We start from the raw sequence: 20,443 nt of genomic DNA on the forward strand, positions 1-20,443 counted from the left end.
CTGTTGGCCTGGATATAGATACTAACATCAAATATCACCAGCCAGCTATCATTATGTTCCTATTCAGGAAATAGATGTAGATGCAGAATCAATTTCAAGTGTCACACCTGGAGGCTGTATCACAACAACATGCACCGCCCCAGCTGCTGTTAGTCTTGTCTTGTCAAGGCAGCACCGTTCCCTATCTGTGCTTTAGCACCATCGATTGCTGAGGGCACGCGTGTTTTGTTTTAGATTCTGGGTCAGCAAAAACCCATATAGAGAGGTGGAGTGTGGTCCCCCGGGGGCTTTAACCTTTTAGAGCACACAGGCTGATGACGCTGTGCGTGGAAGAGCTGGAAATCTGTTCACAGATAGTAAATTCAGTGCAAACAGCCATTTATTGTTGAGGGCTCAGAGCCAAATGGCTGTTACGTTGTGCTGATTCAATTCAGATGTAAAACTCACACTCTTCTAATGGAAGAATAAAGACAACAGGATGAGTCTTCTTGTAGTCTTTGTAAAATGTCTATCTAGTAAGTTAAAACTTGGGGCATAGGGAGTTGGGGACGGCATGCAGCAGAAGGTCAAGACTGGGAGTTGGGAGCCTGCATGTTTTTTAATCTGTATGTAGAGGACTATATGGAGAGTGTTTTAATTGCTGAGCTAGACCAGTGCCAAAGATTGCACATTTTATATCTATATCCTTTTAGTGGGTCTTTCTTAGAATACATAGTATTTTCAAAGCGGTAAAGATATGGTAGTTTTCCTAAATTTCACAAGAGAAAGGTAAAATAAGTACGTTTAGAAGGTTATTTTTAGACCAAAAATAGATGTTAAATTCCCAAAAAAACTCAATACATGTAAAAAGTCAAACTTTTGTCTTGTTCTGCAGATGCGGAGGCTGTGATATTTTTGGAAGACTGAATCAAGTATTATGCTTTAGAAGTGTATTTTGATTTATGAGGAAGAATTAAGTTTGTTATTCATGTTCTTTCTTTGAGTTAAATCCATAGACTGTATAAAATATAGACGTAGTATCCGTGACATCACCCATCTGTTCCTGAGAGCTGTTTTGAAGCAAATCGACGGCGGCAGCCATATTGGTAATGCGGAACTCAACTAGGCAGAGCGTGACGTAGTGTGAGCCTCTTAGCCAATGGCTGTGTGTTCCCGACCGGGAGTCACGTCAGTCATGTCCTGATTTGGGCAAAACTCGTAATCTTAATATCTTCTGAACCGTCACGTTAGAAAAAAATTCACCCCCCTTACAGTGTGTGCCATTAGAGAGATTAGCTTTGTAGGGCCAAGCCGGTTTTTGAACCAGGCTGTAAACATGTTTATTAATGCTAAAAATATCGTCTTTTTCCCATTCATATCAATGTGGTTTCCGGTGTTTCTGCAGCCAGCCTCAAGCGGATTTTCGATGTATTGCAGATTATAGCACTTCCGCATTGGCTTCATCGTTTGAGACAAAGTTTGCCGCTCCCAAATACAACTGGTTATTAAACTTTTTTCTACAAGTTAATTTCACAAACTTTATTGAGCAGAGTTTGTTGTGGCTAGAGATAATATGATATTCCGTAGTGTCTTTGTTTATCTGTTATGTATGTGTATTATTTTAATTTCTTCACTGTGCTGTTCACTCAGGGTGCCGAGGAGTCATCTGAGGTCCGGGCCGAGCTAAGCGAGAAGGTGGACCGACTAAAGGCTGAGCTGGTGGTCTTTAAGAGTCTGATGAGTGATGTAAGTATTTGTTCAGAGCTTATGTTGACGTCACCACCACTTCCTCAAGTCTGACAAAGCTCTCACTCTATTTAAAAAAGTGCTGCGTTAACTCCCATTCTCAAAGCAATCCAATAAGCTTTCCAGCTGTAGTGTTTGAAGAATGAACAACTGCTTTCCTGCACTGGTCTGATAAAAGACTCATTCATACTGCTCTATAGTATAAAACTTAAAACAGACCCTTTCCTCATTCTTCCTTCCTCCCATTTCTGGAGTCAGAAAAAATATATAATGCCTGAACTCCTCAAAAACAATCCTGCATTGAAAATAGCTCAAAAAGCAGCCGTAGATCAGGACCACTTCCTGTTCTGTACAGTCCCGTATTGTTCCCTGGCAGGCCTGTTTCAGGGTGATATACAGCTGTAATATACTGCAGGGGGCTCAGTCACAGCTTGTGCTTGCTCAGGAATAAATATAGTCAGATGTTGTTGTTTATTTTGGAACACTTTATTGCTTTTTTCTGCTTATCTCCACCTTTGGCACCTGCAGATTTATTTATTTTACATTATTTTCTGTGCTTTACTTTTTCCCTGATGTGTGACTCCAGAGACAGGTGAGTGACGTAGAAGTAGTGGATCTCGTAGGAGGCGTAGATTGATCAATATAACGTTTGATTTAGTTGTGGCTAGACATCCTGTATTTCGTGGTGTGTGCTTTTGGTGTGTTGATTGTATTGTCACTGCTCATTAAAAAAATCCTCCCTTTGTTCAAACGTGAAATGTACTAGAAAGAATACATATACATATATATATATATATATATATATGTCTTCTTTACATATGACCCATATCTGCCCGATCAAATATTATCCAAACTGAAAGTTAATCTACAAACTGATTGTGCAACTATTAAGTTCTCATAGCTCAATGGGTTATGATAATCTCTTTAATCTGTTTAATTTATCAATGAAATCCTCTTGAAGAAGAACATAATTACAAAGTAACAGTAACTCATAGATAGATCTGGACAACTAACTTTAGTGCTGTTAGTAATATGCCCATAAAACTACCACCTGCCTGGAAAAGGCAGCAGTAACAGTGAATTATAGATAACACAAAATATGAAAGAAGCATAATGTGTTCCTGCATTAAATGTATGTAATATGACCATTAATCTATCAATTGACGCCCTCTCACAGTGGATCACGTTCATGTTCTTCCTGTGTGCACACTCTTAAGAAGGTGTCTCGATTACACATGTCAGTATAACACATTTCTTTACCCGTACAGCAAATGTCAGACCTGGACACACAGATCCAGGAGAAGGCTCGGCGGGTGGATATGGACATCTGCAGGCGGATCGACATCACGGCCAAACTGTGCGACGTGGCTCAGCAACGCAACTCAGAGGACATGTCCAAGATGTTCAACGTCAGCCCAGCCAGATCGCTGCCTGAGAGAGTGGGTATCATCTGCTGTCTCACCGTTAGCAAGCGAAAAAATATGAATTCTTCTGTGAATGAGCCAGTCAGCACTCTGAGGATGTAACCGGAGCTGCTGTGTCTGTCTGTGTGTAGCGTCTGATCATGTACTGGGTGACCCTTCTGAAGGGCCGCGAATGCATGCCTGAGATTTCGCGAAGACACGCACAACCGTATAAACATACACATGCAGGCTTGCGTGTGCGTGCACATGTACACACAAGCATGCAGGAGAGTCAAACCCTGATGTGGACACACTCTGCTGCACGTAGAACTATCACATTGCGCAGACAGTGCTGGCTTTGGACCAAGAATAACCCTGCTGTGTATCAAGCTGCTGCTTATATATTGTTTACACTCTGCCCCTGATTCTAGTGGTACCTCTTGTTTTTACAGAACCTATAAATGAAACTCTCTCTATATATATATACATGTGTCTTATCTTTAGATTTGTTTCTAAAGCTGGTGATTGTGGAAAGCAGACATGCTCCTTGCTCATTATTAAAGAGGCTGGCTCAGTGGGTTGGGAACAACTCAAACAGAAGTAGGTTTCTTTAATAGGGCATATTCAGTAAACTGTGTGCAACTACGCAGACTATTAGTTAAGGTATTTTTACTGAATCTTATTTTATGGAGCAATTGAAATTAACATGTCAAGAATGTAGCAGTATTGCCGAATTATAATGCATAATAATTTGAGTCCTGTAAAAAATTTCATGAATAGAGATATAAAGATTGTGTCTGAACTATTAAAATGCGGTAGGACCACTCATTGCAAACATTAGATGTTAGAATCAGTTTTTGCCCTTAATTGTTTCCAACATGTGTATTAAAGCTTGTTCCTGTGTATCTCAGGGTGCTGTGGCGTGCTGCAGGAAGAAAGAACGCAAAGCAGTGTCCGACGAGGAGAGTTCAGAGATGGATGCCGAGCCCAGCTCCACAGAAGAGGAGGTCCCCGGATCGCTCAACATCACAGACGAAATGAAACGCATGCTCAACCAGCTGTAAGCAAACACGCACGTACAAACGCACGCACACACACACTTACATAGACACAAACCTGAGTAACACCCTCCCTGCTTCAAGTGAATCAAATATCCTCTGCAGTTCAACCTAACCTGCTCGGTACAGTTTCCTGCAGTGTTGTTTTGATGCACCTGCTCTGTGTGTTCCTTTATCTCCCTCTTGTGGTTGTGTGGAGTATTGCAGCTAATACACAGTGTGCTGATTCAGCAAAACTCAGCAGCTATTTATACTGTGGGCCTAATTTGCTTTGTTAAAGTCACTTTTATCTTCTTGGGGGCTTTCAAATTGGTTTTCAATATCACAAACATTATACTTTTGCCTTCTTTCTAACCCCTAACCCTGAATATACTCTAACACAGTTTTCTGCGTGTGGCTCTTGAGAATATTTGCAGTTGTTTTCCATGACCTCCTCCTCTCCATGTGTTTGTCTAAAGTGCATCTTCCTCCTTGCTTGTGTCCTTTCCTGTATCTAGTAGCTGTTATACTTTTTCTTCCTCCTCTCCCTCCCTCCTTCCCTCCCTCCTCCCCTCTCTCTCTCCCTCCCTCCTTCCCTCCCTCCTTCCCTCCCTCCTTCCCTCCCTCCTTCCCCCTCTCTCTTTCTCTCTCTCTCTCTCTCTCTCTATCTCTCTCTCTCTCTCTCTCTCTCTCTCCTCTTCCTTCCGTTTCCCTTGTCCTTGTCCTACACAGACATTGTTCAGATAACTCCTTTGTTGCCAGGCGCGAGACTTTTGAAATCGATGACGACTGCGACAGTCTGACATGGGAGGAGAACGAGGAGACTCTGTTGCTGTGGGAGGACTTCACCAACTACAACATGCCGTACACAATCGCTACCACAACCTGCACCAACACCAACACCAATACCAATACCGGGCCCAGTGACAGCAACGCTGAGGCCACTGATCCAGTAAGTCCTGAGTGCTTTTTTAAGGCTCTGTGCTCAGCGTACTGTTTTTAAACTCACACGTGTGGATCAGTGCTATGTGTGCTGTGTCAGACTTTGACTCATGCATGATGAATGAAGCCTCTGTCTGTGCTCTCTAAGGACTCCCAGGATGGAAGTCTTGGCAGCCTCATCGATGAGACGGAGTCACTATTTAAGACCAGAGAACAGGAGTACCAGGAGACTATCGGACAGATTGAGGTATCTACTATCTGTGTGCATGGAATAAACTTCATAAATCTAAAGCATATTATGATCTTAGGCAGGTTTTTAGTATGTGGGTGTGACTAGATAGCTGGAAAAATCAAGTAAACGTGGAGCGGACAGGACACACTCTCAAATATCCTCAAGAAAATGTAATGCACAAAGTAACGAAAGAACTACTCCCAAAAAAATGTAATTGTTGTGGGTAAATTGGTTCCAAAGCAATGTTGTAAAACATTAGAGAAACATTTTGATGTCTTATGATGCGAGCCAAGCTCAACATTACTCCCTCATTACTTCAAAATCATCTGTACTAGAAAAGGTTGATGTACTGTTTAGTAAACATTGTGGGGTGCTGGTTTGCTTGAGAAGACTCCTAAATTCAAGACAAATAAAGCAGCCCAGGTGGTTGGCACATCTCAAGGTTAATTGCTCAGTTGTCAGTGGGCATGCGCCGCTTTATAGAGTGCATATAAAGGTCAATGAAGCCATGAACATGCTAGCTTTTCAACTTAGCCCCCTTCCTCTGCTCTCCTGCTTGGTAATTTCCTCCAGTCACTCACACCTTCCACTCTTCCTCTTCTTCTAGATGGAATTGGCCACAGCAAAGAGCGACATGAACCGACATCTGCACGAGTACATGGAGATGTGCAGCATGAAGAGGGGTTTGGACGTCCAGATGGAGACGTGTCGACGGATGATAAAAGGTGGCAGGAACTCTCCCTCTTTCAGCTCTGTGGCCAGCAGCGACTCAGGGAACACAGACGAGATCCAGGACGAGATTTCGGACAAAGACGCAGAGGCTGAAGTCCCTGTTAGTTGATGGCTGTGCAGCCTGGCTTTGTCCCCTCTCCTCCTGTAGTTACCACAGGGGTCTAACACACACAGAGCTCTTCCTTGCTAGAGAGTTAGAGCGACCTTAATCCGGTCGTGTTTGACCTGTTAAGTTCTGATGGTCATGCTCTCTGTTGCAGACCCAGAACTGGTGCTTTTATACGATTTCTGTTGTTCAAATTAAAGGTGAGGGGACGTTTTTGCTTCACTAAGAGAAAGGGTGCAAATAGGGTCCGAGCTGTGCTCTCTTCCTCTCTGCTGCCTTGCTGGATCCTCGTCCAGAGCTTCACATTATTTCAAGAGAGAAGAAAAAAAATCTCATGTTTTCGACTTGGCTGAGACGTATTTTCTACAAATTCTTACCCTAATAAAGTCCTTTATTTCTAAAGGAATAAAAAATAGTACATATTGTGCTCCACATAATAATCATAACATAACACACTTATTTCTTTACTTTGAAATAATTCAGCTAGACTGAGACATGCCCGTGGCCCTCAGTTGGAACACTGTGTTGTTTGTGTTTGCAGTCCAAATTAAAGTGCCGAGGCTTTAAGTGTCTCCTGCCAATGAGACAAAACGAGGAGTGGAGACGGATAGTGTTGGAGTTCTGGTGGTTTCTGAGGGAACTCTGCGGAGTTGCCAAAGTTGACGGAGGAAAGGAGCACAGCATTTTGATGCATCAGTGCACTACTGAAGTTCTATGCAATTACGCTGGCCTTATTTTTGGACTGGCTCTCACCCTTCCTCGTTTCTCTCAAAACAAATAGCCTTCCAAGCAAAGCAGGTGTTTTCTATGTATCATTTTGAAAACTGTTTGTTTGTGCGCTTTTAGTGTGAAATAAAGTTGGGATTGTGGGATGTTTCACTTTTATTTTTTTCATGTACACCAACAGTAAAAACTGGAACAGTGTCCCCTTATAAAGGGACGTGTATCTTTTTTCACTGTAATCCTTCACATTTGCCTGACTTGGAAACAAGGAGAATGATAATCTCATTTTGACGTACAATCATTGTTCGTCTTGTGCAGTTTTGTTTGTGCACATAAATCTGATTCTTTAAGGTTTAAACCCCATGTTTAAAGAAGGATCAATTTCAAGTTACAAAAGCCAAACATTGCCCTGTGATATCTAAAGAAAAACCAAAGGACACATTTTAAAAAGCTTCAGTTTCATAACCTGTGAAGATGAAAATGTTATCTTATTTTGAAACTTTGTGTACATGTGGTTTTATTTCCTGCTGCCCTGGCTGCAGGGGACTCTGTTCCAGATGCACTTCCTGCTTTGTCTCTTCTGAAATCAGGCTATAAGTGTCAGATTGTACATAGAGGGCTGTGGGCATGTGATCATGAACCCCTAGAGGCCTTTTTGTTCACGTTACTGTTTTCGCAGCACATGGAGATGTCTCAAACTGCTTCTTGTCAGTGCTCTCAATGGAGGAGCGTATATACTAACGGACGCATGGGGAGAAAAGTGAGGTGTTCATCACCTCTTTGTATCATTATGTATGTATGGTTTGCTGGATTAAAGATTAAGTGCTACTTCTATCTTGAAGTTTTACAGAAGCAGAATGTTAAAACACAGGCCTTTTTCTTATTTCAGCATGTTTGTGTGGAGAAAAAGAAGCTATGGGTGTTTTTTTATAACTTTATTTTTTTGAACCGAATAGCTGCAACGCAGATGCGCGCCATGTTTTTAATCTCAAGTGTCTATCATAATCATTAACTGTATTTGAAGCAGATAATATATTTTCCACTGTTTTTTAATCATGTTATGTTAACCAAAAAAGTATGCCTCTGCCACAATGTTTATTCTTAACTTGCAATACTATTAAACTAATTCCACAAGTTTGGTCACTCATTGACCGGATCAGATAACCCATAACACAAACTAACTGATGATATAAGACAAGAGTGAAGTATCACTCACACAGAACCTGTATGTTGTTTTATGTTTGCATTGATATGACAACCAGCCTGATGAGTAACAAAGAGCCATTCTTGTGTTGGTACTGTACTTTATATCAATCATATCAAAAGCTTTATTTATTGATTGTAGGGCTGGGACATCCACAAACAGCAGGACTCACATGTTTCATTGTATTTCTTTATGAAGCTCGTAGCCCTCGACAGTCTGACCATCGCACTAACTAGCCGACTACTGTAAAGCTACAGACACGTCAAAGATGTGAATCAAGGAGAGTTATTCTGACAGCTGGAAATGCCTTATACAGCCTCAAACACTGTATCTAGAGTGGCATACCTGTTCATACACTAATCAGAAAAAACATCATTTATTATTCAGCACTCCACAAACAGGTTTTTTTCATCTTTTCAAAACAGCTGCTCACACAAATATGTTATTTACATCATGCCAAGACTGCTGCAGGCATTTTCTGTTAAAGAGCTGCAAAGAAAAACTGATTTCAGGTGATTTATGTTGAACAATAGCAAACATAAAACAGTGTGTTGTAAGGCTGTATATTTTCTCTTTTAGTTAAAATCATCTTAAGAGGTAGTTATGCAAAAGACAGGCAGGCAATACAAACAATAGCCATATTACTTCCACACAGGGTTAGTAGTGTGGAGCTGTTCAAAGATATTTAAGATATCAGTATCTGGAAGGACAAATGTTATCAGAACATCTCTAAAATCAAGCAAGTCTCTCTCTCAGTGTTTGTCCCTGACTCCCACAGATGTGTTGACCTCATTAAAATTCAAAAATGTCAACAAACTTGCCATTTTCTTCCTCCTAACCAGGTCAGATCTCCACCACATCCACCTGACAAAGCTGTAGAAAACCCCTCCTTAATGAATGTAGCTGGATCAGAGGCCTTCTTTAGAGATCTTACGATTAAACATGTAGTTGCTTTAAATCCAGGGATAAATGGTGTGCTGTTACTTACCGGAGACCTTGGTATGTTTTGCTTCATTTAACGGGTTCTTACTCAAATCGAGCTACAGTGTCGGACCTGTGTGTACGTTGGTTGATGTGTGAGGGTTTTATATGATTGGTTTTTAATCAGTGTAGCTCTGGGTTTATGTGGTCGTTTTAACTGTTGAGTCATCATACAGTTTTACATGTTCATTTATGTGCCTGTGTGCTGTTACATGTCATAATTGGATATGTTTAATTTCATAAACATGGCAGGAGATAAAAGGTGCAGCAATACTCACTTGGGTAAAATCTACTGAACTGTTTTACAGGAAGCATCCTGTTCAATTCACTATGAGAGGTTCATTTGTCTGCTTTAATTTAATTGCTTTTATCTATTAGATTTTGTTCTTTTGTTTAAACTATTGATATAATGTATTCATGTGGGTCTGGGGAACATTGTTTAAAAAATAATGAATGTACTCAATTGATACCGGGGGAAAATGAAATAAAATGGTGACTTGGATACAAGTCATGACTTAGTATCTTCTTTACATTGATGCTTTCCACAGAAAAATAATAATATCTCTTCTATATTTTTACCCCAGTTATTTTTGTAATTATGACACCTTTATCATAACTGTAAAGATCATGTTACAGTTCACTTTGTTCCCACTGCTTTAACAACTTATCTGTAAATGTGCCATGTGTATAAAAGTTTTCCTTGATAATTTATCCTCAGTCTTTGCTGTAGTTTAAGTGCTTTAATTGTGCTCATTTAGTTTGTTTGCCACAATAAGCAATACATATCCTCATGTAATTGTTGCACATATAAAGTTAAGATTATAGAATGAGTCATCAATTTAATAACTTCCCATTTTTCTTGAAAAAAAAAACAACAGGACAGCTTGTCTAAAATTTCAGGAAGTTCCTTGTTCACACATTCCCCATGGTGTGAAATTTTCCCTGACAGACAGAAGGGGGTTTTAAGGAGGCAGGACATGATATTAACCCCTAATGCTGGGTGTTTTTTACCCTATATAATATACCCATTAAAAAGTACTTGTGATCAAAAGATATCAAAATATGACAATACACGACAAATTAGAGTAGTGTCCTTTTACTTTAAACTGTGCCATGTCTAAAAAAAATTTTTTAAATGTATCATGGGTGGAACCGATAAAAGTGCTCCAAAATTACTGAAAATTGGGAATTCGGGACCAAAAATTTCTAAAACAAAAAATGATGAAACTGGAAACTTGGTGTTCAGTCCACCCATACCTGGGACATTTGAGACTTCCCTGGTGAAGGCACAGTATCCCTGACACACAAACAGCTGCAGGAGAGCGGGGAAAAAAAAGGGTGAAAATCACCTGAACACGTGCCTGTAGGAAAAAGTGGATTTTGGAATAGGGAAACACCCACTCTTTCAAAGACGATGCTGAAGCTATCTAGAGACCCATGACACTCAGACAAACGCAACATAACGAAAATCATGTAAATGTGTTTGCTTGGGTGAAAATCACTCGGCAATAGTGTTCTAGGGTTAAATGGGGTGCAATGTTTGCAAGATATTCAAGATGGCACACAGTCATTTCTCTGCTATGATGGCAGTTTTTGATTTTGTATCAATGCTACATATCATCAGGTGTATTCACAGAATGAAAAAATGAGCAGCAGTGAACAGAACAGCATTATTAAGCTGCTTCATTTTGTGCATGAAGATTGCATGCGGTTGCGCACTTGCTCCCAGTGAATTTCCAGACTTTTATCTGCTGCATTTACACATCAGCTACGACTTCCAGTAGAAATTTTTTAAAGATGCTGGCAGAGAAAAAGTCAAGTTAAAATCAGGGTGAAAAATCTGGCTGTTAATGCTCACACATGCAGCTCACTCTGAAAATGTTCAAGAATTTGGGGAAGTTTTCGGGAGTTTGGTGCATGTGTGAATAAGGTGTAGAAGTAACCCAGGGAATTTCCGACCTGTTCAATATGTTTTCTGGAAAAAATATGACCCCTACACTCAAATTGATACGTCGGTATTCACTCAAAATAGTTTCAAGACATTATTTTAGTTGTTTAAGAATGTGGATATCTTTTTCCACATATTGTTTTCAGTTAACTATAAAATGAATATCACTTACTTATGTACCAAAATCTGATCTCAAATTTCCGAGAAATTTCGCCTGTAAAAGCTAATAGTTCCTCTGATAGTTAGAGCAGTAAAGGCATTTAGGTAAAGGATTCAACATGAATTCATGGTCATATTTTCTAAAAAATAATCATTAATTTGCTATCTGTAATTGTACCTATTTAATTAATATTTGTTCAAATAAGTTGTGAAACATGATTTATATAAAGGAGTTTATTTTATTGCAATTTTTAAACCTACAACCATTTTTATGCAGTGGGACACAAACAAAAAAACATTAAAAAGCTTATAAAAGAACATTTTACACATTGAAGTACTCTGTCATCATACAGAGTTATACCATTAACCTGATTTTCTCTTAAATGTATCAAGTAAAACTATCCAAGAATCTTTCATTCCAAATGTTCCAATATTATGTTTTCAATTTGTCAGAAGAAACTGAGACGACAGAGAGGTTAACGTCTTTAAAAAATCACAGCACAGAGAAATGCCTTGGGTAGTATATTAGATGACTTTCAGTTCTTCTGTTCTCTTCGTTATTTAGACTAATCTCTTTCATTTTCATCCCTCCACCTCAAGGAACAAGACTCTTTTCACAAGTGCCTCCTCACCGTGTTTTTCTTGCAGCTGCTGTCGGACCTCAGGATCAGCTGAGAGCAGGAGATTATCATCGTGGCGATCCCAAAAGGGTCCTGAAATGCAGCCCGGATTCAAAAGCAGATTTAAGGCAGCTGAGAAGTCTCCACTGGTCCTCAAGAGGGCTTTGGTCACACTGAATAAATCCTGGAATTAAAAAAAAAAAAAGAGTTCAGAGCAGTCGGCAACTGTAGAGTAGAGAAGCAGGGATAAACAAAGAAATTATGCTAAATAAAAGGCATAGTATTCAAAGTTTTTTCTATGCTGGAACATCTAATGACCAAGATAAAAGAGAAGGGACAAAGATTATAGAAAGAAAGATTGGCAAGAGATCTTTGCTATGGAAAGGATACTTCACTAACGTGAATCTTAGAGGGCTCCACTCTTACTGCTATAATTAATATCATCAGTCTTCTCTATATCATCTTTAACACCTTACCCTGCTTTCTTACTAGTCACTAATACTTCATTCTGATTGGCTAACACCCTGGGCTAAATTTTTTGTTTATTTCTGTGTTTATGTGCACCAAATCATGTTAGGAGCAGGAATTGATCCTACATCCAGGGTAACAAGGACGACAGACACTGTACATGGGGTGCCTGCTTGGCCAACTGAGCTGAACCAGCACCCCTGCAGGTTGATGATTGAACTTGACTGAATTAAAATGTTCAGTTTTAGGTTTATCCCTCTTGCAAGTGGGCTGATACCAGCTGTTGCCAACCATGGAGTCAGATGGACTATTTTCTAAGGCTGTATAGATAAATACATATTTTTAAATGAATAATATATTTAAATCAATATATTGTTTAAACCTGTGAAGAGTTTCAGTTGGTAGCTGGGTAATAAGCAGGTTAATGTATTATCCCTTCAAGGTGAACAAGACCTCTCCACTTAGTGTTGTGGTCCTGTTCACCCTGTCTGGGTTGTAATTCACATAACTACCTGTATGTTATCCCTTACATAGTTTTAAGTGTTAGTATCAGACCTGTTGACTTCCACTATAAAGATCAGTATTATCACTCTTCCTTACATTATCATTACAACACTGTTATAAATAGAACTACACATACTTTTACCATTATCATTAGACATGTACGTAGCTATGTCTTTTAGTTGTTGTGTAGTTGGTCTCTGTCCATCTCTGTCCTTCTATCTCTCTTTCTTTGCCCAACACAGTCAAGGCAGACGGCTGTTCACCATTGAGTCTGGCTCTGCTCAAGATTCCTGCCTGTTAAAAGGAAATTTGTCCTGCCACTGTTGCCAAGTTCTTACTTACAGTGGAATAATGTGGGGTCTCTATAAATAATCTATAATAGAGCAGACTTGCCCTTTCTGTGAAGTCTCTTAGCTAGGATTACTATTTCTCTCTCTCTCTCTCTCTCTCTCTCACTCTCTCACTCTCTCACTCTCTCTCTCTCACTCTCTCACTCTCTCACTCTCTCACTCTCTATATATATAATAAAAAAAAAAAATTCTAAATTTGACTCAGACTTAAAGGAGTGGATCACTGTTGTAGCACTAAAGGGGGACGCTGCCCTCTGCTGACTCTAACATCAATGTTGGACTCTTGACTCAATGTAAAAAGATGGTTCATAAGCTGATGTGCACCCACAGTTATTACTTTTTCTTTGTTTTGGTTGATTTGATTCAATTCGCCTGTATATAAATCTTAATTGAACGAATAAAATAGAAATAATAGATAATTAATGGAAACATCAAGCAAAAAAAGAAGTCCAAATCTCCCTGTGGTCTCACCTGGTTTGTCTGCTTCATCAGCTCTGTGACTCTTCGCTTGTCCTCTTCCAGCTGTGCCTGGGTCAGCGAATAAGGAGAGCCTTTAATCACAGTTTCCTTCATTTTTGATGGAACTACCCTATCCTTACTAATGATAGACTGAGAGTCTTCCTCTTGAGATTCATTGTCGAATATGAACAGGTGGGGCTTGCTGGTTGCATTGATGGCCACAGGAGCTGCCGGTGTAGAGGTTGCATGTTGAGGGCAGACAGTCTCTGGTGGGAAGTTGCTTGTGGAGGCCTGACTTTGGGTTTCTGGCACAACTTCCTGGAGGCCGGGTACACTCCCAGAATGGGACTGTGTGGAAGACGGGTCTGCAGCTGTGTTTGAAGGGGGGTCTGAGGATGTGGGCTTTATTTTTTCTATTTTAGTTTGGTTTTGTAGATCTGGAGATTCATCCCCATCAGACTGAGAGACAGAGACAAAACAGTTTAAATATTTAGAGGATAATTCACTATTTTTCATGTGAAAGTAATGTGGATGTGCCATCGTTTCTGATCCCATAACAAGGTTTATAAAAAAGTTAAGCACATTGCAAGACATAATGACATAAAAATAAAAAACTACAGCTCAAATCCCTTGCTGGTATATTACTAATCAGGGGCATGTACAGACTTGTTTGGCTGGGATGGCTCAAGAAACGTGCTACAATTACACAATCCAAATGTCCTCACACAAGCCTGAGCACAGAACCCTAATGGACTTATATTGGGTCTGCTGTGCAATGTGTGGTTGCATGAATCAGTGGAGGGCTGGAGGTGGTATAAAAATGAAGAAAGTGACTCACTTTAATGAAATCATGCATTGCCTGGAAGCAAGATATACCATTAAAAATAACAGGTAGGTTCCTGGTTCAAATCCCAGACTGAGCAGGAGCCTTTCTGTGTGGAGTTTTGCATGTTAATGGGTATTCAGACTTCCTCCCACAGTTCAAAAACATGCTTAAATATGAACGATTGTTTGTCTCTACATGTTGGTCCTGGGATAGGCTGGGGACATGTCCAGGCTTCTCGCCCAATGACAGCTGGGATTGGCTCCAGCCCCCCATGACACCGACTAGGTATAGATAATGGATGGATGGAAGAATACCAGTAATCAAGTAAATCTGTTTTAACTTTTTACATGAACTAAACCGAATACGGACTATTTCAGTGCTGTTGAGGAGGATTTGAAGATTGTATGTCATGACAGGTATATGAAGAAATTCTTTAGTCAAATTACATACCTTTTAAGACTTATTCACCATATTTCAAGACTTTAATGTCGTTTTTAACTGTTACTGTAAAATATCTGTAACATTCATATACCATACTACTATAGATTTGAATAGTTTCTTAATTATAGGCTTTTAACGTCTGGTAATACTGAACATTTATCAGGATTTTACCCAGCACAGATCTATTACTACTCACAATGACTTTTAATACTTTTTAAGATCCCAGAGACACACTGCATAAAATACAGGAATACTAAATAAAAAGATGTGATTTTCTTTTGGGGATGGATTGAAGGGTAAAAATGTGCTTCTACTTTTAGTGTGTGTGTCTGTGCTGTTCTTCATCATCTCTGTTTTAGGTTTTCCACTGCGATTTTAATGCGCAACAGCTCTCCTTTGTGTGTATATTTTTCATTTTCCAAATATCCGTGCCGTCTCTTACCTCGCTGTCATCCTCAAACTCCTTTGTAGCCGCCTCAAGAATCCCCAACTTTCTCTTTTCTTTTTTCTTTCCTTCTTTCTGTGGCACTGAAATAGATTCTGCATCTGCAACACAAATAAAAAGAAATCTGTGGATTACAAACTATTTAACACATATGTGTGCTGTCCATTATTTCGTTGTCATACACTAGTTACTGTGGCATTAACCTGGTTTTGTTGTTTCCTTAACGTTAGCTGGTCCACTCTCCTCATCTCGGCTCCCTTGAACTGCAGCTGCACTCTCTTGCACTGCAGCTGCAATCACTTCCAACACGGCGGCAATCTCTTGCACTGCAGCCTCACTCTCTTGCACTGCAGCCTCACTCTCTTGCATTGCAACCTCACTCTCTGGCTCTGCAGCTGCACTCTCTTGCACTGCAGCCTCACTCTCTTGCACTGCAGCCTCACTCTCTTGCACTGCAGCCTCACTCTCTTGCACTGCAGCCTCACTCTCTTGCATTGCAACCTCACTCTCTGGCTCTGCAGCTGCACTCTCTTGCATTGCAGCCTCACTGTCTTGCACTGCGGCAGCACCCTTGCCTCTGGCTCTTTTAGAAGGCGGCTGCTCCGCTGTCGTGTCTCTCCAAAAGGCAGACCTAACACCTGGTTTGATTTTCCTCAAGAGTCGGGGAGAAGATGATACAGAGGAAGATGAGGATCTGAGTTTTTTGCCGTAAGGTTCAGGCCCCAATAAGTCATCAAGCTGAAGCTGACGGCGTGTTAATCGACGCTGTAATTGTTCAGGCTCAGGCTCAGGCTCAGGCTTTCGCTTCTCTTTCGGCTTTTCCTGACAAGAGGCATCCTGGGACACAGAATGAGCTGCAGGAGAGTCCTCTGGCACACATTCTTTTTGTGTGAAGCTGACTATGTGTTGTTCTTGTGTTTCTGATTCTAGGCTCTCAGGTAGAGATAGGTGGAAATTTGTCTGCGAGTTTAAAACAGAGTCTTCTAGAGGGGTGGTGGAGGTTTCAGCTTCTTCAGTCTCTGGTTCTGTGCTCTCTGCGAGTTGTTCCTCTATCTGTGTGCTCACTTCTTCTTCTTGCAATGAGATTGGCATCTGAGCTTCAAAAATGTCTAGTTGTTTGCTGTCAGCTGCTACAGACTGGGGATCTATCTGTTGGGATGACAAACACATTCTGTTTAGCTCTGCTGTCATGAATTATTCAACCTTTAATTGAGTCTTACAGTGATCATGGTCATCTTATGAACTATAAATGTGGTGTACCTGTGTCAGGTCTGACTCTGCTGAATGTGTTGAAGGAGCATCTTCTGCACTGGAGGGTTTCTCTACATCTGTCTCCTGATTTTCTTCCACCTGGAGGCAGACAGATAAGAAACATCTGTGACATCTATAAAACGTGAGGATGAGTAATCTGGAACCCAAAGTTGGACTTTTACTTTGTTTGGGGAAAAAAAGTATATGAATGAGGTCTGTTGCAGCATTTCATGCAAAAATAGACAACACAATTTACACTTTCAATTTTGGGGGAATTTGTTATGGAAGGATTAAAAAATTTACTGTCTTTTACTCCAACTGTGACATCAACAGTGGCTTCTTGCCCGTTCTGAGGCTGTCAAAACGAATCTAACACAACAGGGCTGATGCTTCAACTCTGGAAAATATCATTTTAGATGTTGTCTTAATTTGCAGTTTTCAACTAAACACAATCAAAGCAAAAAAAAAAGGCATGCTTTTGAATGCCCTTGTTGTCAGTTAACACATGATAAATTATATTCCATATCAACTTAAAATAATTCTTATAACTGTTTTAACGATAGTCAGTGAATCATGACATGATCTTAACATATCTAATATGATCACACTGTTTTTCTGTTGTTGTTTTTGTATCAATAAAAGGACATTTTGATAAGGGGCATGACTGAGTTGACAGACAGGAGGGCGGTACCACAGCTGTGGGCTGGACGCTTAAGGTCTGACTTAACTCAACCTCTTTGCTGTTGTGTGGTTGACTGAAAGTTAGGTTAAGTCAGTATTTACAATATGGTAAGCACCATCTTTGGACTCCACAACCAGTCTTCAAAACCACTTGGTGATGAGTTGGACATGCCATTCAAACAACCTATAGTAACAGATTTACTCAAACCTGTGCCTCTCATTTAAAGGTATGTAAACATATGTATGACACCTTGATCTCTTCTTCTGCTGCCTCGGTCTCCTCCTCTTGTATTTTCTCCTCCACAGCATCTGATTGTGTCTTTGACAGTCGAACTCTGTAACGGTATTTCATGGACTGCCAGCTGTGGCTGGTCACTTTCAGCTTCTCCATCTCCTGCCAGAGCCGGTTTCCCCCAACCTCTGATTTATGCTTACTGACAAACTTCATGATGGCAGCATCCTCTTCAGATGTGTAAGCAGCCCTGCCTTATGATAAAAAGACAATGACAAAAAGTATATACAGTAAGTACATTAGCAGGTTTAAAAAGTCAATGTTAAAAATACTTTTTATCCGGAACGACTTCTGAAGACATTTTTATTTTTGGGTTACAACAAAACCAATGTACTGGCTAAATGTAAGAAAACTGTGCATGCTCCTTTTAAAAACAAAGTAGAAGTTAAATCATACCTCCTGAGAATGCAGCAGAGCCTTCTCTGCTACTGTTTAGTTTAGCAGACTGATTTGGGACATCTTCTGGGCTTAACCTGTAGTCCTCTACGTCCAGCTGTTCGTCTTTCTCAACACAGTCACGGATATACTGAGTGGAAATATACCTGAGATGGAGACAAACAGCACCTCATTTCCATGCTTTCATATTTTCTCATTACTGAAACAGTAACATCCACTTCAATTTAGAAAGACAGTTTAGATTGTAGCTGTCTGATTGGTTTCGTTTGCAGAAAGCCTGCACTCGACCCTTACTCTAACCTTGATTCAACTTTTACTTCCTTTAGACAGTCCAGTTTGATCATCAGTAAATAGCAAAATCTACCACATCATAACATTATGTCCACTGGTTCCCTTTACCAAGTGCAAAATGGAGCATACTCTGACTTATGTTTCTGCCCCATAAGCACTTTTTAACATCACCCCTGTTTAGTACCTTACCTACCTGTGTGCGGTAGCTTGTGTGATGGACCCTTTCTCCCCCGGGTCAAGCAGAAGGATCGCTCCTGGCTGCTGGGTGTTACACAACAGTCCTCCTCCAGCTGTGATGAGCGGCTGGAGCTCACGTTTCACAAGACTTGGCCGTAGGTAGAAAGACATGGGCTCGCCATCCAAAGACATGAACAGCACGGGGGAGATGTTGGATTTGGCCACATCCTGCTGTTTGGACGGCATGGTCAAAATGAATCACCTGATAAAAAAACAGAATAATTCATGTTAAACATTAAAGGTGGTGCTCTGTTACCAGGGGCTTAAGCACAGCCACTAAGGTATGACGAGAGACTAGAAGTGGCATGGCAAAAAATGACAGGAAAAGCCTTGCTTATAACATCATATTTAAAAAATTAGATCATGCTATTGCAGTAGTTATGCTTTAAGTTTTTTTTGCAGGCTATACAACAACTATATTAATCTAACTGGAACTCTTGATTAAACTAAGACTAAGTCGAAGAAAATGTCATGTTATTCTACATTTGAGCACATTGATTAACTTTGAGCTTTGTATTGTTGATGATACAAAACAATCACCTTGAATGTATTGATGTCATCTTAGGCTGTGATAACATGTATTTCAGCTCAACTCCCATGACATTAAATACTGCGTAGAGCTAACGAATTACCCAGTAACAGCAGGTAACGTTTGAATAAATGTACATTACATTTACAATTCATTGACTTTAAGAATTTATTATACATAGCAGCTATCTGTAGACACGTAAAACCCCTTCGTAATCTAAAGGATCCTGTTGGTCCCAGTAGTTTATGTAGCTAGCATTATTAGCTTCCACCTAGCCCGTTTTGTTGTAACGTTTGTTGTTCAAATATTTATTTATTTATTTATTATTTATTTAAGGAGTTATGGAGGCGCAAATAAACCCGCTTCGATAAATGACTGCATCTAAACCTTACCATCCACTGGTGTTTACTCCACAGACACTGACACACTTCCCGCCGTGTACAAATCCAAAACATATCCCATATCCGGGTTCTTCTCCTTCCTTTGTAGTTGATTGGCGTTTGGCAAACCGCTATCATGCACACTATCGCCACCTTGTGGTGAGGAGTATGGATCAAAATGATTATTATTTTGAAAATCTCCGGGGCCAAGTTTTTCAAAAACTTGAATCTGGATCAGAATGATCTGGATAGGATTAGATCTCAAAATTGGGTATTTTAAAAGCAGAGATGGGATCCTGATCCTCTGGAACACACTCCCTGAAAGCTGTAGGTCCGCTCCAACTCTCACCTCTTTTAAATCAAAGATTAAGACTTTTATTTATCACTGCCTTCCTATCTTAGCTCATTTTAACTCGCTTTAAATTACAATTTTAATGTAATTTTGAATATATTTCTAATTTTCATTTTCTTTTCTGTTTTATTATATTTGTCATTTTAATTATGTTCTTTTATGCCTGTCTGAATGTTTCCAATGCTTTTAATGTTTTAATGTAAAGCACATTGAGTTGCGCCTTGCCTTGCCTTGCCTACAAAAGTGGGATACAGATTTGGTAATCCAATCCTGCCCAGATTCCAGATCAAATGTTGATTTTGGGTATTTCGAAACTCTAAGGTGGAGATTAGGATAGGTTTGATGCTAAAAATTAGGATTATCCTGATCCCACTGGAAAGGTGGATTCAGGGTGGATTCAAGGTGGATGTAGAGACATGTATGTGCCTTTACAAAGGCTTTTAACCTATAATTGATTGATTTTTATTTTGTTTTGTTTCTGTTTTGTCTTGTTTGGTTTTATTTTGCTGCCTTGCTTTTCTTTGCTTTTTTTGCACTGTTTTCCTTTGCTTTTCCATTGTATAATTTATTTTCTTGTAAAGTGTATTGGAGAATCTTTTAAAGCGCTTTATATATTATTATTATTATTATTATTATTAATATCATTATTGTTATTATTATTATTATTATTATTATTATTATTATTATTATTATTATTATTATTATGTAGGACACTTGGCACATATTCAA

At 39.8% G+C, this 20,443-nt stretch overlaps 2 protein-coding genes across 3 annotated transcripts in view; one reads left to right on the forward strand and one right to left on the reverse strand.

Annotated features, from left to right (window-relative positions):
• The window catches only part of iffo2b (intermediate filament family orphan 2b), a 36,176-nt gene extending 29,123 nt beyond the window's left edge, over positions 1 to 7,053 (forward strand). Inside the window, exons 3-8 of the mRNA XM_034678063.1 lie at positions 1,630 to 1,725; positions 2,994 to 3,164; positions 4,040 to 4,188; positions 4,928 to 5,117; positions 5,256 to 5,354; positions 5,947 to 7,053. Coding sequence (XP_034533954.1) covers positions 1,630 to 1,725; positions 2,994 to 3,164; positions 4,040 to 4,188; positions 4,928 to 5,117; positions 5,256 to 5,354; positions 5,947 to 6,180 — 939 coding nt within the window. The 3' untranslated portion in view covers positions 6,181 to 7,053. The remainder of the gene's footprint in view (positions 1 to 1,629; positions 1,726 to 2,993; positions 3,165 to 4,039; positions 4,189 to 4,927; positions 5,118 to 5,255; positions 5,355 to 5,946) is intronic.
• Positions 7,054 to 11,411: 4,358 nt separating this feature from the next.
• On the reverse strand, positions 11,412 to 19,499 carry terf2ip (telomeric repeat binding factor 2, interacting protein). Of its 2 annotated transcripts, XM_034685936.1 has the most exons (10): positions 19,375 to 19,499; positions 18,410 to 18,655; positions 17,926 to 18,071; positions 17,488 to 17,723; positions 16,566 to 16,655; positions 15,765 to 16,454; positions 15,509 to 15,638; positions 15,303 to 15,406; positions 13,606 to 14,052; positions 11,412 to 11,996 (listed from the first exon to the last, which is right to left on the reverse strand). In XM_034685936.1, exons 2-10 carry the CDS (start codon positions 18,637 to 18,639, stop codon positions 11,775 to 11,777), a joined length of 2,295 nt encoding a protein of 764 aa, XP_034541827.1. In that variant the 5' UTR covers positions 18,640 to 18,655; positions 19,375 to 19,499; the 3' UTR covers positions 11,412 to 11,774. The 2 variants fall into 2 exon arrangements, with proteins under 2 accessions (XP_034541827.1, XP_034541818.1); XM_034685927.1 differs by having other exon boundaries at positions 15,509 to 16,454.
• Between the last annotated feature and the right edge of the window lie 944 nt (positions 19,500 to 20,443).

The sequence above is a fragment of the Notolabrus celidotus genome, chromosome 1, assembly GCF_009762535.1.
Source record: "Notolabrus celidotus isolate fNotCel1 chromosome 1, fNotCel1.pri, whole genome shotgun sequence".
Classification (NCBI taxonomy): Eukaryota; Metazoa; Chordata; class Actinopteri; order Labriformes; family Labridae; genus Notolabrus; species Notolabrus celidotus.